At 46.3% G+C, this 17588-nt stretch overlaps 1 protein-coding gene across 15 annotated transcripts in view; it reads right to left on the reverse strand.

Annotated features, from left to right (window-relative positions):
- Window positions 1–17588, reverse strand: part of adgrb3 (adhesion G protein-coupled receptor B3) — a 920539-nt gene that overhangs the window by 89409 nt on the left and 813542 nt on the right. For 11 of the 15 annotated variants that reach the window (XM_038800688.1, XM_038800692.1, XM_038800699.1 and 8 more), the window contains 3 exons: window positions 16155–16250; window positions 12762–12773; window positions 8110–8149 (listed from right to left, as the gene is read on the reverse strand). In XM_038800688.1, the coding sequence (XP_038656616.1) occupies window positions 8110–8149; window positions 12762–12773; window positions 16155–16250 (148 nt within the window). The remainder of the gene's footprint in view (window positions 1–8109; window positions 8150–12761; window positions 12774–16154; window positions 16251–17588) is intronic. The other 4 variants (XM_038800695.1, XM_038800701.1, XM_038800689.1 and 1 more) reach the window with 1 other exon arrangement.

The raw sequence follows: 17588 nt of genomic DNA on the forward strand, positions 1-17588 counted from the left end.
ATTTTTAAACAGTTCTTCCACAAGAGGAAACATCGTCTCCACATTCACCATCTGTCAAGACCCCCTCAGGATCTTCTGGGCAGAATTCTTCAGTCAATCGTTGGCAGCGGGATTCTCTGTTCCTGCCGGTAACGCATCCCACCCCGTGTGTTTCCCGGCAGCGTAGAGTGGCTTCAATGGGAAATCCCATTGACAACAGGTGGGAGTGGAGGATTAAGCTGCCAGTGAACGATGCAGCCCAATTCTCCGTCCTCACTATCAGCATTAGCGAAGTAGCCTAATAATGGAGAATCCTGGCCTATATGTTTCAATCAAGTCGCCTCTTGCTCTTCTAAACTCCAGCAGATACAAGCTTAGCCTGCCCAACCTGTCCTCAAACGACAACCCACCCATTCCAGGTATTAGTCTAGTAAACTTTCTCTGAACTGCTTCCAACACATTTACATCCTTTCCTGAATAAGGCGACCAATGCTGTACACAGTACTCTGGATGTGGTCTCACGTGCTCTGTATCACTGAAGCATAACCTCCCTAATGTTGTATTCAATTCCCCTCACAATAAATAACAACAATCTGTTAGTTTCCCACTTACATGCTGTACTCTGCAAACTAGCCTTTTGCGATTCATGCATTGGGACACCCAGATTCCTCTACACTTCGGAGCTCTGTAATCTCTCTCCATTTAGGTGCCAGGCTTCTCTTTCATTCTTCCTGACAAAATGGACAATTTCACATTTTTCCACACCATCCACTAATTGCCAGATCCTTCCTCACTCACTTAATGTTTATATTTATCCGTAGCCTCCTTATGTTCTCTTCACAATTAATTTTCCTACCTACCATTGTGCCATCAGCAAATTTGGCAACAATCCCTTCACCCAAATCATTTATATAAATTGTAAACACTTGGACCCCAGCACTGACTCCTGTGGCACACCATTTGATACATCTTGCCAACCTGAAAAATACCCATCTATGCCTATTCTCTGCTTCCTGTTAGACAGTCAATCTTCTATCCAAGTCTATATGTTACCTCTTATATCATGAGCTTTTATTTTCCACAATAACCTTTGATGTGGCACTTTAGCAAATGCCTTCTGAAAATCTAAGTACAGTTCATCGAAAGAAAAAATGCTGGAAATTCTCAGCAGGTCTGGCAGCATCTGTAGGGCTCCCCTTTATCCTCAGCACCCGTGATTCCTTCAAAGAACCGCAATAAGTTGGTTCAACATGATTTCCCTTTCACAAAACCATGTTGACTCTGCACGATTGCCTTGAGCTTATCCAAGTGCCCTGCTGTAGCTTCTTAATAATAACTTCAAACATTTTCCCTACAACAGCTGTTAAGCTAACTGTTCTATAGTTTCCTGCTTTCTGCCTTCCTCCCTTTTGAATCAAGAAGTTACATTTGGTATTTCCAAGCTAATGGAACCTCCAATGAATCCAGCCAGTTTCAGAAAATTAAAACCAATGCATCAACTATCTCACTAGATACTTCTTTTAAGACCCCAGGATGAGATCCATCAGGACCCGAGGACTTGTCAGTCCGCAGTTCCAACAATTTCCTCAGTACTACTTCTCTAGTGATTGTAATTTTCCTGATTTCCTCCCTCCCTCAGCAGAGCTGAGAAAGGCTGACGGGCCGAATGGGAAAGGAGAAATTGAGACTGGGGAGGAAGGCAGCAAAGGGGAGGGGGGCACGAAACAAAGGCTGCAGGGTTAGCAAATGATTCTGGACACTAAAGATCACTTCTGAACATCAACGACCGCTCCTGAACATCGGCGACCGCTCGTTCCAGAACCCTAACAATTGCTCCTGAACAACAACGATCACTCCTGAACATCAGAGCACTCCTGAATGTCTGAGACCACTTCTGAATCCTAACAAATGCTCCTGAAAATCAGCGATCAATCCTGAACCCCAACAATTACTCCTGAACATCAACGGTCACTCCTGAACATCAGTCATCTTTTCTGAACATTGCTCCTGGATATCAGTGACTGCTCCTGAACACTGGTGAGCACTCCTGAAAATCGGTGAGTGCTCCTAAACATCGGCGAGCAATTCGGAACATCGGTGATCCCCCCTGAACATCGGTGATCGCTCCTGAACATCAGTGAGCGCTCCTGAATATCAGCGATCATACCAGAGCATAAGCGATCGCTCCTGAACACCAACAACTGCTCCTGGACATCAGTCATCACTCCTGAACATCAATTATTGATCCTGAACATCAGCGGTTGCTCACTCCTGAACCTCAGCGACCACTCACTCCTGACCCTCAGTGACCGCTCACTCCTGAACATCATGACCACTCACTCCTGAACCTCACCGACCGCTCACTCCTGAAACTCAGCGACCGCTCACTCCTGAACATCAGTGACCGCTCACTCCTGAACATCAGCGCCCGCTCACTCCGGAACATCAGCGAACGCTCACTCCTGAACATCAGCGACTGCTCACTCCTGAACATCAGCGACCGCTCACTCCAGAACATCAGCGACCGCTCACTCCTGAACATCAGCGACTGCTCACTCCTGAACATCAGCAACCGCTCACTCCAGAACATCAGCAACCGCTCACTCCAGAACATCAGCGACCGCTCACTCCTGAACATCAGTGACCGCTCACTCCTGAACATCAGCGACCTCTCACTCCTGAACATCAGTGACCGCTCACTCCTGAATATCAGCGACCGCTCACTCCTGAACATCAGCGACCGCTCACTCCTGAACATCAGTGACCGCTCACTCCTGAACATCAGCGACCGCAGACTCCTGAACATCAGTGACCATTCACTCCGGAACATCAGTGACCTTTCACTCCTGAACATTAGTGACCGCTCACTCCTGAACATCAGTGACTACTCACTCCTGAACAGTAACAATCACACCCGAATGTTAATGATCACTCCAGAACACCAGAGACCAATCCTGAGCATCCGAGATCACTCCTGAACATTGGTTAGCACTCCTGAACATCAGTGAGCACTCCTGAACTTCGATGAGCACTCCTGAACTTCGATGACTGCTCTTAAACATCGGCGAGTGCTCCTGAACATCGGTGATCGCTCCTGAACATCAGTGAGCACAGCTGAATATCAGCGATTGCACCAGAACATCAGCGATCACTCATGAACACCAACAACTGCTCCTGGCCATCAGTCATTGCTCCTGAAAATCAGTGGCCGCTCACTCCTGAACATCAGTGACCGCTCACTCCTGAACATCAGCGACCGCTCACTCCTGAACATCAGTGACTGCTCACTCCTGAACATCAGGGACCGCTCACTCTGGAATATCAGCGACCGCTCACTCCTGAACATCAGGGACCGCTCACTCCTGAACATCAGGGACCGCTCACTCCTGAATATCAGCGACCGCTCACTCCTGAACATCAGTGACTGCTCACTCCTGAACATCAGCGACCGCTCACTCCTGAACATCAGCGACCGCTCACTCCTGAACATCAGTGACTGCTCACTCCTGAACATCAGCGACCGCTTACTCCTGAACATCAGGGACCGCTCACTCCTGAACATCAGCGACCGCTCACTCCTGAACATCAGTGACCGCTCACTCCTGAACATCAGTGACCGCTCACTCCTGAACATCAGTGACCGCTCACTCCTGAACATCACAGCTCACTCCTGAACATCAACGACCACTCACTCCTGAACATCAGCGACCTCTCACTCCTGAACATCAGTGACTGCTCACTCCTGAACATCAGCGACCGCTCACTCCTGAACATCAGCGACCACTCACTCGTGAACATCAGTGACTGCTCACTCCTGAACATCAGTGACTGCTCACTCCTGAACATCAGTGACTGCTCACTCCTGAACATCAGCGACCACTCACTCCTGAACATCAGCGACCGCTTACTCCTGAATATCAGCGACCGCTTACTCCTGAACATCAGCGACCACTCACTCGTGAACATCAGTGACCGCTCACTCCTGAACATCAGCGACCGCTCACTCCTGAACATCAGCGACCGCTCACTCCTGAACATCAGTGACCGCTCACTCCTGAACATCAGCAACCGCTCACTCGTGAACATCAGAGACTGCTCACTCCTGAACATCAACGACCGCTCACTCCTGAACATCAGCGACCGCTTACTCCTGAACATCAGCGACCGCTCACTCCTGAACATCAGCGACAGCTCACTCCTGAACATAGGGACGGCTCACTCCTGAACATCAGCGACCACTCACTCGTGAACATCAGTGACTGCTCACTCCTGAACATCAGTGACTGCTCACTCCTGAACATCAGCGACCACTCACTCGTGAACATCAGTGACTGCTCACTCCCGAACATCAGTGACTGCTCACTCCTGAACATCAGTGACTGCTCACTCCTGAACATCAGACACTGCTCACTCCTGAACATCAGTGACTGCTCACTCCTGAACATCAGCGACCACTCACTCGTGAACATCAGTGACTGCTCACTCCCGAACATCAGTGACTGCTCACTCCTGAACATCAGTGACTGCTCACTCCTGAACATCAGACACTGCTCACTCCTGAACATCAGTGACTGCTCACTCCTGAACATCAGCGACCACTCACTCGTGAACATCAGTGACTGCTCACTCCTGAACATCAGTGACCGCTCACTCCTGAACATCAGTGACCTCTCACTCCTGAACATCAGCGACAGCTCACTCCTGAACATCAGTGACCGCTCACTCCTGAACATCAGCGACAGCTCACTCCTGAACATCAGCGACCACTCGCTTCAGACTACAGTTGATCACTTCTTCACACTGATTATAGCTTCTGAACACTAATGGTGGCTTCTGAAAACTAACAATAGCTTTTGAACACTAATAATTGCCACCTAACCCTAATGATCACTTCAACAAATTTACCAAAGCTCTCTTGATCACTTGAGTTCTTTAATAATGCCTGAAGTAATCAAGAGTGATCAAAAGGCTTCAGAATGATTTTAGAAGTTGGCATTTGAGCACTTTTAATGGCAAATTATATCTGTTGTGCCAGAAAACCTGTTCCAAATGGCATGTGTGACTGAATGTTTTGAGGTGAATTTAAATGAAGTTATTGAAGTGAATTTGAACGCAAAGCTATGTTAAAATCCTTTGCTGGAGAAGCACCCGTGAGCTGGACACATTGATATCAACCATATCACCATAACCTTAGGCACGCACAGCTCCACTAAACCTTCACCAACTTGGTCACACATACCTTGACTAGACCCTCAACAATCTTAGTATATTCTACTCTTCCAGATGGTTAAAAATTTTCAAAAATATAGCTTCAAACAAAGGACCTTGGTACAGCAGCCTACTTTGGACCATCGACCACATACAAAGGATAAAGAATAATACAGCAAAGGGACAGGCCCTTCGGCTTGCCAAGCCTGCGCCAAACACATGTCCTATCTAGACCAACAGCCTCTGTCCTTCTATACCCCATCTATTCATGTGCCTATCCAGATAAGTCTCAAAGGTCGCTAACGTATCTGCCTCAACCACGTCACTTGGCAGTGCATTCCAGGCCACCACTACCCTGTGTGTAAAAAACCTACCCCACACATCTCCACTGAACCTATCCCCCCTCACCTTGAACCTTGTAATTGTCATTTCTGCCCAGGGAAAAAGCCTCCAACTGTTCACCCTATCTATACCACTAATAATTTTATAAACTTCTAGTAGGTCGCTCCTCAGCCTCCGTCTCTCTGGGGAGAACAATCCCAGTTTGTTCAATCTCTCCTCATAGCTAATACCGTCCATGCCAGGCAACATGCTGGTAAACCTTTTCTGTACTCTCTCAAAAGCCTCCACGTCCTTCTGGTAGTGCAGTGACTAGAATTGGACACAATATTCATGGGCACATAGACCTGACAGACCACTCGGGATAGGCGCACAGACAGTTCCATACCTCTTCAGGCATTGCTGCTAGTCAAAAAAATATTGTCCAGCACACCTCTTTGACTCATCAGGGACTTGGTATCTCTGCTGAATCATCTTCCAGATGGGGACGTTAACTTTTAACATATTATTAAGAACACACCCAACTAGTTGGGAATGTGAACCCATACAAGTCCGATAAATGACTGGGAACACCTTAATTCAAACTTGGCCCTGTACGTTTCCAATAGACCACCAGGAACACCTCACTGAAAATATGCCGGCATGCACCTCCACTAGGGCACTCGGGTTGCATGAGTTAATTTGACTTGCCTATAGCACTATTTTATTTCCATTTCTGCTGATTGTTGGCAATAGTGGCTTGTCACTGATAGCTCAGTGGGAGCTTACCTGGAGAATAATTCAGCTCAACAGTTTGCCCGAGTTAACGGAACATAATTGCGCTGTTCACTGGAGCATATTCCGACAGTCAATTCAATTCAGCCATTCACATTAATTCATTCCTCTTATACTCTATAATCTCAGCGACGCCTCCGAGCTGGCTGGCCCAGGGAAGAAAGAGTAGAATGCAAGCACTTTTTTCTTAGTTATCTTAAGTTGTTCCTCACGGCAGTCCTACTAAAACAACAATTTAAAAAAAAAATTTAGAGTACCCAATTCTTTTTTTTTTAACCAATGAAGCGGTAATTTGACATGGCCAATTCACCTATCCTGCACATCTTTTTGGGTTGTGGGGGTGAGACCCACGCAGACATGAGGAGAATGTGCAAACTCCACATGGACAGTGACCCGAAGCCGGGATCGAACCGGGTCCTCTGCACTGTCCACTAACACAACAATGACTTGTATTTGTGCATAAACTGTCCTGCACACAAGGTGGCCCTCCCATTTCCCAGCTGAGAACAGCATTAAAAAGTTACGTCACATTGGGCGCGATTCTCCGCCCTCTACGCCGGGTGGGAGAATAGCGGGAGGGCCTCCCGACATTTTTCACGCCCTCCCGCTATTCTCTCCCCCCCCCCCCCCACGCCACGAATCACCGTTCACGACCATCGTCAAGGCCGTGCCACCGTGACTCGCGGTGCCGCGCTCCTAGCCCCGCCCGGGGGGGGGGGAGAATCGGCCCCGGAAGTAGGCGTGAAGGCTGCCGTGGGTCACGGCCTGTCCCACGGCAGCCTTTACGATTCTCTGCATTTGCGGAGAATCTCGCCCAAAATCTTACCAAGGGTCCCCAAATCATCCCAAGCTCTCCACAAAGCACAAAGCTGATTTTGGTGTTGCACTGTCTGTTTTAGAGGCAGAGGTTAGGAGGGAATGAGAGGATGAGGACAGGAGACCGGTAGGCTGGGAAAGAACAATGGGAGAGCGGGAGGCTGGGATTGGAGAACAGGAGACAAGTGACCTGACAAGAGGAGAATGAAGTGTGGGGAGCAGGAGGCAGGATGACTGCGAAAGAACTGGAGATCTCAGAAGAAAGACGGGATGAGACCAGGACAGGATGAGCACATTCTTCACAGTTAACAGCAGAACAATAGATCACAATAATGTGCATATAAGATACCCTCATTCATATTCAACCACCAAGCATGGACCTAAATTTCTAGCCTTATACATGAGGCTTTACAATATGAATACTATACTATTAGAAGCGGGGCGTTAATATTAGGTTGTGCACTTTCCAAAGTGACATTTCTCGTCTGCTGTTCAAAAGATTTCAGACAGAAGACGAGTTCTAGGATCGAATTTAGTGTGAAACCACTGAGTGTTTCGACTTCATTACACTTTGGAAGATAGGGAGAAAATGCCGACTTGCAGCCAATTCAGGATGTTTCGTCTTAAGTTATGTACAAGCCTCCCATGTGGATGTGTTAGAATTTATCCTTGGTGGGGTGAAGAGGGAAACATTCAGTTCTGACAGAGGTGTATGGGATCCGATGTCTCTCTCACAGCTCACCCAATTTCCTTTCTTGGGGGTCAGCAGCACAGGCTCAATTCCCGTACCAGCCTCCCCGAACAGGCGCCGGAATGAGGCGACTAGGGGCTTTTCACAGTAACTTCATTGAAGCCTACTTGTGACAATAAGCGATTGTTAAATCGAACATCAGCCAATCGGTTGCCTCCATTCATACGCCCCCTGCCAAACCCGATCGTTACTCCCAATGTAGCCATGAAACATGATGTCATAATAAACCCATTCATTCTTACCTGATCGGCACGCAATGTCCACGTCTTTTTCGAAGTCTGTCTATTTAGAATAAAACAGCAAAAAGTCAGTTAAAACAGACAGTGGCAACAGAAAAAAGAAAAGTGTTTTGAAAAAAAAAAACAGCCTGAGAAAACCAGCTTTTCTCAACTGGCAACAAACAAAATGAAATAAAACAAGACAAGAAACAGAAAATGCTGGAGAAACATAGCACACCTGGCAACATCTGTGGAGAGAGAAACAGAATTCATGTTTCGAGTCGAACATGACTCCTCTTTGGAACTTGATGAAGAGCCATACAAGACTAAAAACATTAACTCTGTTTCTCTCTCCACAGATGCTGCCAGACCTGCTGAGTTTTTCCAGCATTTTCTGTTTTTATTTCGGATCTGCAGTTTCTTCCTTTCGTTATGAGCAAAATGAATTTTTGCTGTCTCAGAACATTTAAATGCAAACGTCGCCACAGTCCCAGAGGACGATCGGCTGTTTTCCCCTTTGGAGGGGCAGTGCTGACTGGTGGCGATTTAACCTGAGGGTCACCGCACCTCAGGCGAGGGGCTAGTTTGAGAAGGCGGGTCCTTCATGAATAGCCTCGGCCGGTACGGGAATTGAACCCACGCTGTCAGCATCACCCTGCATCACAAACTAGCCGTCCAGTCAACTGAGCTAACCAATTGTTCAGTCCTGGAATTTAAACAGGACTTGATGACTTTTGAGACAAAAATAAACGAGAACATGGAGGAACAATGGGCGGCATGGTGGAAAAGTGGTTAGCAATGCTGCCTCAGAGGCCAGGGAGATTAGTTTAATTTCGGCCTTTCTCACGTTCTCCGTGTCTGTGCAAATTCCTTCTTTTCCCCCAGTTTCCTCCCACATTCCAAAGGTGTGCAGGTTAGGTGGATTGGCCATGCTAAATATTTGCTCATTAAGTGTACAAAGGTATGCAGGTTAGATGGGATCATAGGATTATGGGGATAAGGTCGGTGCAGACCTGATGGGCCAAAAGGCCTCGTTCTGCACTATAGGGATACAATGGATAATTCCAATTCAAATCAGAGCTCTCTGCTCAGCCACGTACGGTGTATCTTCATTTTAGATTACAATCACTTGCTATACAATACTGACAAAAATGATGGGTAAATGCAGCTCAAAAAGCATTCTGAAAGACCATATCATGTGTCAGAAACTAACAATGAATCATTCAGGGGAAGAAAGCAATAATTTTTCAATCAAAGAAAATAAAGTAATAGCATTCAATTAGGTTATTCTATTTGTGGGACAGTCACATCCTAAGACCTAGCATAAAGCTGTCGATAAGATGAAGATGGCTAAGTTCTTTAAATGAGCAAACCAATTAAACAGTTTAACGCAAGCCTCACGGATCAATCAGTCCCTGCAAAAACATATTAAGCATCGCTCCGAAAGCTAGTGATTCCAAATAAACCTGTTCAACTTCAACCTAGTGTTTTAAGACTTCTTACTGTACCCACCCCAGCCCAATGCCAGCATTTCCACATCATTACTTTGAAGTTAGCTCCCAGAATGGTCTTTATTGTAATTCCTTTCCTGTCAAAGAGACATCTGCTCAAAGTTTTTCATCGAGCACTCATCAAGACAAATCGCAAGAATACCAATGTAAGGGAAAACAACAACTTTATACTGCATGAGAAGACGGTGCTGATTGGTTGGAAAGCAGTCTCTGAATGGTAGAGTTGTTACCATGGAGAATGCACCAGTTGATGATGACTGAGAGTTAATTGCCGAACATGACTTGATATTTAAACCAGGCAGCTTGACTTTGATTGGTCAAGTCATTGCCCTGAGGAATGAACCAGCAAATGGCTGTCACTTATTTTGTTCAGCTGAAACAGGCACATTGTCTGTCCATCTTCTTTTTGTCAGAAAAGGACTGGGCCATGTGTATTAATACATTTAGCTTCCAGTGCACACAAATGCGTCACACTACGGGCTTGGCTGACAATCTTAAATTGGTGTCAGCATGCAGTGTCTCTCTTTTCAGCAATCCTTTTCTTTTCCGAAAAAGCAAAAATAAATGCATATAAAACATTTTTTCTCCAGTCTAATTGTGAAAAAAGGCTGTAAAATTAGGTTTTGCGATCATTTGCGAGGTGGAGGCGAGGAGGAGAAAGCAAGAAAACACCTATAAATACATGTTTAAGTCATTCATGGGATGTCAACATTGCTGGTCAGGCCAGTATTTGTTGCCCATTCCTAATCACCCTCGAGACGGTGCTGGCAAACCACTGCGGTCCATGTGATGTAGGTACACTAGTGGGGGAATTCCAGGATTTTGACCCTGTGCCAGAAACAATATCATTCCAAGTCAGGATGATGTGTGGATTGGAGGGAACTTGTAGCTGGTGGTGTTCCCAGGTATCTGCGGTCCTTGTTCTTCAAGGTTTTAGAGATCATAGGTTTGGAAGGTGCTGTCACAAAGCCGTGGCGAGTTGCTGCAATGCATCTTGTAGATGGTACAGCCCACTGCAAACCATGCATCAGTGGTGGAGGGAGTGAATGTTCAAAGTGGCGGATGGCATGCCGATAAAGTGAGCTGCTTTGTCCTGGATAGTGCTGAGCTTCTCGAGTGTTGTCGCAACTGCAGTCCTGAAACGTTTCTCATTTGGGAAAGACCTTTATGAACCTGCCTCTGTACCTGTGACCCCATTCGGAGAAATCAAACAATTAACATCACACTGGCATTTTTATTACGATTTGAGTTGCTTTAGGTAAAGGACCAACATGAAGCACAGCACCAAGTCTGAATCACAGAATTGTTATGGCGCAGGAGGCCATTTGGCCCATTGTGTCTGCCCTAGCTCTCCAAACGAGCATCATGACTTTTTGTGCCATTGCCCCAGCCTTTTTCCTGTGAAAAGCGCCAAAGGTGGAATAAACGGCGATGTAGTGATGAGTTGAAATCAAGCTTGGGTTTGAAATGTCTATGAATGTAGGATGAAGCGAAAAGTGAGGGAGGCAAGGAATTTTCTAGCTCTCAGATTGTGGGAGCAGGAGTAACTTCACTAGCATATAAGTCCACTTGAAATTGTACCGAGGGAGTGCTGCATTGTCAGGGGTACCAGATTTCAGAGGAAAGTTTAAGTCTACATCAGGTAGGCATAAAAGAGTGGGCGACACTCTGCAAAGGTGAATAGGGGAGTTGCTCTCCTGGCAAAATTTGTCACTCAACCGCATGGTAGCATTGTGGATAGCACAATCGTTTCACAGCTCCAGGGTCCCAGGTTCGATTCCGGCTTGGGTCACTGTCTGTGCGGAGTCTGCACATCCTCCCCGTGTGTGCGTGGGTTTCCTCCGGCTGCTCCGGTTTCCTCCCACAGTCCAAAGATGTGCAGGTTAGGTGGATTGGCCATGATAAATTGCCCTTAGTGTTGGGTGGGGTTACTGGGTTATGGGGATAGGGTGGAGTTGTTAACCTTGGGTAGGCTGCTCTTTCCAAGAGCCGGTGCAGACTCGATGGGCTGAATGGCCTCCTTCTGCACTGCAAATTCTATGATTCTTGATTCTATAATTCTTGATTCTATAATCAGACGAGTCAATCATCTCACTGTTTGTGGGACCTTGCTGTTTGTCCGCAGCTTGACAGGTTTCTCGACAAAACAGTGACTACATTTTGAAAGTAGTTCAAAGGGTTTCAGAAACACCTTGGGATGTTCTGTGGATATGAAAGGCACGTTAGAAATGTCAGTGCATCCCTGATTTAATCCAACCCCTGAACAGAGAGCAGGGCCTTGAAACATACATTTTCAAAACAAAAGCTGCCAATTCTATACCGGGCATTCTGTTTTGTGTGGATGCATTGCTATCGAGGCAGTTCTTTATTAGTGTGCAGGAGAATCCAAGCTGCAGGATTGAATTCACTAAATGTCTGTGGAATTCGTTTTGTTAAATGATGAATATTAATGTCAAAATAATAAAGAAAAGAAAAATGCTGCTGCTGTCTCTCCTTCCAACACCAAAATGTAGAAAATGTGATTGTCTATCATAGAATCCTAGAATTTACAGTGCCGAAGGAGGCCATTCGGCCCATCGAGTCTGCACCGGCCATTGGAAAGAGCACCCTACCTAGGCCAACACCCCCACCCAATCACCGTAACCCAATCCAACCTTTTTGGTCACTAAGGGCAATTTATCATGGCCAATCCACCTAACCTGCACATCTTTGGACTGTGGGAGGAAACCAGAGCACCCAGAGGAAACCCACGCAGACATGGGAAGAACATGCAGACTCCACATAGACAGTGACCCAAGCCGGGAATTGAACCTGGTACCCTGCAGCTGTGAAGCAAGTGTGCTAACCACTGTGCTACATGCTCCCCAATCCCTGTCGGAACGAGCTTTTCCAGGAAACGCAATGCATTCCAGCATGGTGTCCACATTTCAGATATCTCCTTGGGCATCTACGCCTGGAAACACCAGTGAGGTTATATAATGTAGAGGAGACATTTGGAGTTTTGTTAGGTGTACTTGGTATCCACCTCCCCCCCCCAATCTCGTCACGCCTCGGTTCAGCTTTTCTAACAGAGAGAGACAGTTGCTCTTGGCTGATCTTACACATCATCTAATGTACGGTTACAAAACAGCATCGGTTAAAACGCTGTGGGAACAGATTGCTTACCTGCCCTCGTGGCTGGGGGATTGATGAATGGTTCAGGAGGACCACAGGTGAAAAGGGAAATAAAAAATAATTTTAAAAAAACAAAGAAATACGAGCGGACAGGAAGCGATGTACATAAATTCATAATGGGTAAAAATGTGACAATTCATTCATATTTGAGATCAGAAGGAAAGGGCAGGAGGCGGCCTTTCAGCCCATCTTGCCTGTGCTAGCTCTTTGAAAGCGCTAACTGATTAGTCCCGCTCCCCTGATCTTTCCACGTAATCCTACAAGTGTTTCCCCTTTATCAATTTATTTAACTTCCTTTAGAAAGTTACTATTGATTCTGTACCCACTGCCATTTCAGACGGTGCATTCCAGATCAGAACAGATCGTCATGTAAACATGGTCTCCTCATCGCACTTCCGGTTCTTTTGCCAACCATCTTCAATCTGAGTTCTCCGGTGACTGACCCTCCTGCCACTGGAAAAAGATTCTCCCCACCTGCCGTTCACGATTTTGAACACCTCTATTAAATCTCCCCTTCATCCCTTCTGCTCCCGCCTTTCCAGCTTTCTCAATGGAAGTCTGAACTAAAAACAAAGCATTTGGGAGCTCAATGGGCATGAGAGAGAGAGTGAGAGAGAGCGAGAGATGGGGTGGGGAGGGAGACGGGGGGAGAGCAAAGAGCCGCCGTTAATAACTGGTCATATTCCGAGGATGGCTCAGTTACAGCTGACTTCCTCTTTCAGGGTTCGATTAATTTGTTGGTGTATTTTCCCTTCTTGTCCGGGATTGCACTTTAACCGTTTGGTTCCTTTTACAACAGGCACTCTACCAGGGAGGTGAGTCGCGTGCCTGTTGTAAAAGCGGAGCTGATATCCGTGGTCAGGACAGGAAGTGTTGGTCAAAGATAGGCCACAAGCAGAACTTCCAGTGTTCAGCATCTCAGGCAGATTGACAGGCCAAGCTGCCTGCCTCTCCTGTCCTTGCTGTGCTGAACGACAAATCTCAGAAACCTGATGAAGCATTCTGTGCAGCATTGCGAACAGTAGAGAAGTAATATTCTCTCAATGAATTCTGCATGTCAGCTTTCGTACGGTGTGTAATGCAGTTAGGAGAATTCCTTTTGGCTACCCACTTTACTGCAGGCATTCCAATTTTAAATCACTTTGAGAGACCTGCACATCAGATAAATGGGGAGTTTAAGACTATAACAGTTCCTATCGTTAACTGCTCTGAGTTAACATGAACAAATGACTGCCCTGTATATAGCGTTCTCAGGTTGTCCTGGGCAATATAAATCCCTCAACCAATGTTTAAATCTGGTGTAAAAAAAAGAGGTTGCGGGGAGAGAAACAGGAGGAGAACTTTATTCCCCCCCCCTCCGCCGGTGGTGGTGATAGGATAAAGGGGTGGTGGGAGGTGGAAACTGTTAAATGCTAGGGAGCCAACATAGGAGCAGGCAGCCAACTTGAAATGATTAATGGCCCGATTAAAGGCATTTTCTCCCAAATCACTGGCATTTTTGCTGGTGGTGGAGCTGCCTCCTGCCTCATGGGCAGACAGAAGCAACATGAAGTCAGCCTCCCAGAGGTTACCTGGAGAGGGTATATGGGGTGAGGGTGTGGGGTGAAGGATGGTGGCTTCATGGCTGGAGCCTCCATGTTCAAGGAAATGGCTGCCAGCAGCAGTTCATAACTAACCCATAGCCCCACTGCTGCTTCAAGAGGGTTTTCCCTTCTGTTCTCCAGTCCCTGCCTACTTGGCCCACGTAAAAATACACTTACCGCTCACCCTCCCAAGGGCAACAGGAAAATGGAGGTACCCTTGTGTTCTCCTTGCTACCCGAGCGGCAACCAGCCAGTCGGTGAAGGGGAGCAGAAGACAATCTTTGCTGAGTTCTAGATTTGCTCGCCAAATGTATAGCTCCGAAATCTATAACCCACACCAATATCAGTAAATGACTCTTTACATGGGTCCAAGCACATAGGTTATCCAATGAATATACCCCTCCCACACCACCTTTATATCCTTAACATTAATTCATACAATTGATACCAGCTCTCTCAGTTGCACTGTCGAGCTCCAGGTGTGTGGGCAGCCAATGGCCCACACATCATCGTCAATTGGCTGCCAAGGCAAACTTTCACTCTGAGTTCAGGTCAAGTTCTGACAAAAAAGCTATCAATCTGAAATGGTAATTCTTTATTTCTTTCTCCACAGGTGCTGGCTGATTTGCAGAGTACTTGCTGCCTTTGCTGGTTTTAATTCACATTTCCCGCACCCGCGTTAATCTGCTTTTGTATCAGTACAAATTTAAAATTAACATTTTTTTACTTACTTATATTTTTATCTTTCCTTTTCTCTTTTAACTCAAATTATTTCTTCATCTCGCTTTATATCGCTTTCTCTACCTGATTGACATGAAATTTGCTCCCTTTAATTCATCTTCCTCGTGATGTTTAATTCTCATTCTTTCAAGCTGATTGGTTGAGAAGATACCCTATTGCTCCACTGCTTGTCCAGAACCCAGATGCCCTGTTGCCTCACTGCCCCGCAGTTCATATTGTTGGCAACATAATGGGCAAAATACTTGGAGCTGAAAATTGAACTCAATGGCAGGCATGACGATTTGCAAAATATGGCCCAAGATATTTTCTAAATATAATTTCTAAAGTAAAATGAGTAACTGGACTATATTCCCTCCTGTGCAAGTTGAGGTGTCCTTTGAGGACTCAGTTCTTCTGTTACTGAGAGCAATGGAAAGGCTGAAACAGATATCGGAATCTCAACTTGCTCGAGGCAATTTGCGATCACCTGTTCCCTTATAATAATCTTTACTAGTGTCACAAGTGGGCTGACATTAACACTGCAATGAAGTTACTCTGAAAATCCCCTCGTCGCCACATTCCGGCGCCTGTTCGGGTGCACAGAGGGAGAATGCAGAATGTCCAATTCACCTACCAAGCAAGCCTTTTGAGACTTGTGGAAGGAAGCCGGAGCACCCGGAGGAAACCCACGCAGACACGGGGAGAACGTACAGACTCTCTGTCACTGTGGAGCAACAGTGCTAACTGCGCCGTTCACTCTACTTGCACTCCACTCGATTGTCCACAGCCTTGTGAGGATAGAGTGCTCTGAAAAGACTGTGCCCCTCAAGTGTCTCATCTGTGCTCTGCCTCATGATGATGATGATGATGATAATAAAAATAAAGGTCTGATTTTAACCAAACGTCTTAGGCAAGAACAGAGCGTGTTTGCAGTGGACAACTGATCTTCAGCCACCTTGAAGACTATGGAGTGTGAAATTAAACAGAGAGTAAACCCGGTGTCCAACTCCCACCTGCTATAACCTGAAGATTAGGTGAAAATCTAGCAGAAGAATAAAGGAGGAAGAAAATTGCTGCTCACCATGATCCGGGCATGACCGTTCGGAAAAGTACTAGCTGTGTCCCCAGCTATTGGATCCTGGCAGTTCCTCAGACGGCATCGAACAGCATCTTGTACCTGTTGAACAGGAAGACACCAGTAGGTAAACTGAATAATTGAGCATGGATTCATTTGTGACTTGGTGGAATTTTACAGTAGGACCTTATTTCTTAATTATTTTATAGCCATCGGAAAAGGCAGCACAAAATATGGGTTACAAATTGCATTATGGTTGTTCCGGCGGTTGAAGAACAGCGAGTTGCAGCATGGCTATGGAGAATGAGGGCGTACGGTGTAGCTGTTCCTGTTTCCTTTGCTGCTCTCCCTGCTGCTCCAGCCCCAAAGGCAGACCATCGATTAGTGTGATGAAATGTCTACAATCTAGTCAAGCACCCCACCATGCTGGGCAAATGATCATGGTGCTAACATAACAGAGGAGTGCGTTTCCCCAGGGACACAGACTTAAGATAATTGACCAAAGGAGAGAGCGAGAGAGGCGATGAGTCTTCACTCAGTAGGGGAGATAGTCACATAGTGGTAATGTCACTGGACTAGTGATCCAGAGGCACAGCACTGTTGCTTCACAGCTCTTGGGTCCCAAGTTTGATTCCCGGCTTGGGTCACTGTCTGTGTGGAGTCTGCATGTTCTCCCTGTGTCTGCATTGGTTTCTTCCGGGTGCTCCGGTTTCCTCCCACAAGTCCTGAAAGACGTGCTTGTTGGGTGAATTGGACATTCTGAATTCTCCCTCCGTGCACCCGAACTGGCACTGGAGTGTGGCGACTAGGGGCTTTTCACAGTAGCTTTGTTGCAGTGTTAATGTAAGCCTTACTTGTGACACTAATGAAGATTATTATTATTAATGTTCTGGGACATGCATTCAAATCCCAGCACGGTAGCTGTTGGAAGTTAAATTCAATTAATAGAATCTGGAATATAAAGCTATTCTCAGTAATGGTGACAATTAAACGCCCATTAATTTTTGTAGAAGCCATCGGCTTCACTAATGTCCTTCGGGGGGTGAAATCTGCCATCCTTACCCGGTTTGGCCTACAAGTGACTCCAAACCCATTGCAATGTGGTTGCCTCAACTGTCCTCTGAAATGGCCCTAACAGGGGCTGGTTTAGCTCACTCAGCTAAATCGCTGGCTTTTAAAGCAGACCAAGCAGGCCAGCAGTACGGTTCGATTCCCGTACCAGCCTCCCCGGACAGGCGCCGAAATGTGGCGACTAGGGACTTTTCACAGTAACTTTATTGAAGCCTACTCGTGACAATAAAGCGATTTTCATTTTTCATTTTTTCACAAATCATTCGGTTCAAGGGCAATTATGGATGGGCAACAAATGCTGGCCTTGCCAGTGACATTCACATCCCATCAAAGAATTTTTAAAAGACTACACTGTGTTAGAATACACGG

Source organism: Scyliorhinus canicula, chromosome 6 (assembly GCF_902713615.1).
Source record: "Scyliorhinus canicula chromosome 6, sScyCan1.1, whole genome shotgun sequence".
Taxonomy (NCBI): domain Eukaryota; kingdom Metazoa; phylum Chordata; class Chondrichthyes; order Carcharhiniformes; family Scyliorhinidae; genus Scyliorhinus; species Scyliorhinus canicula.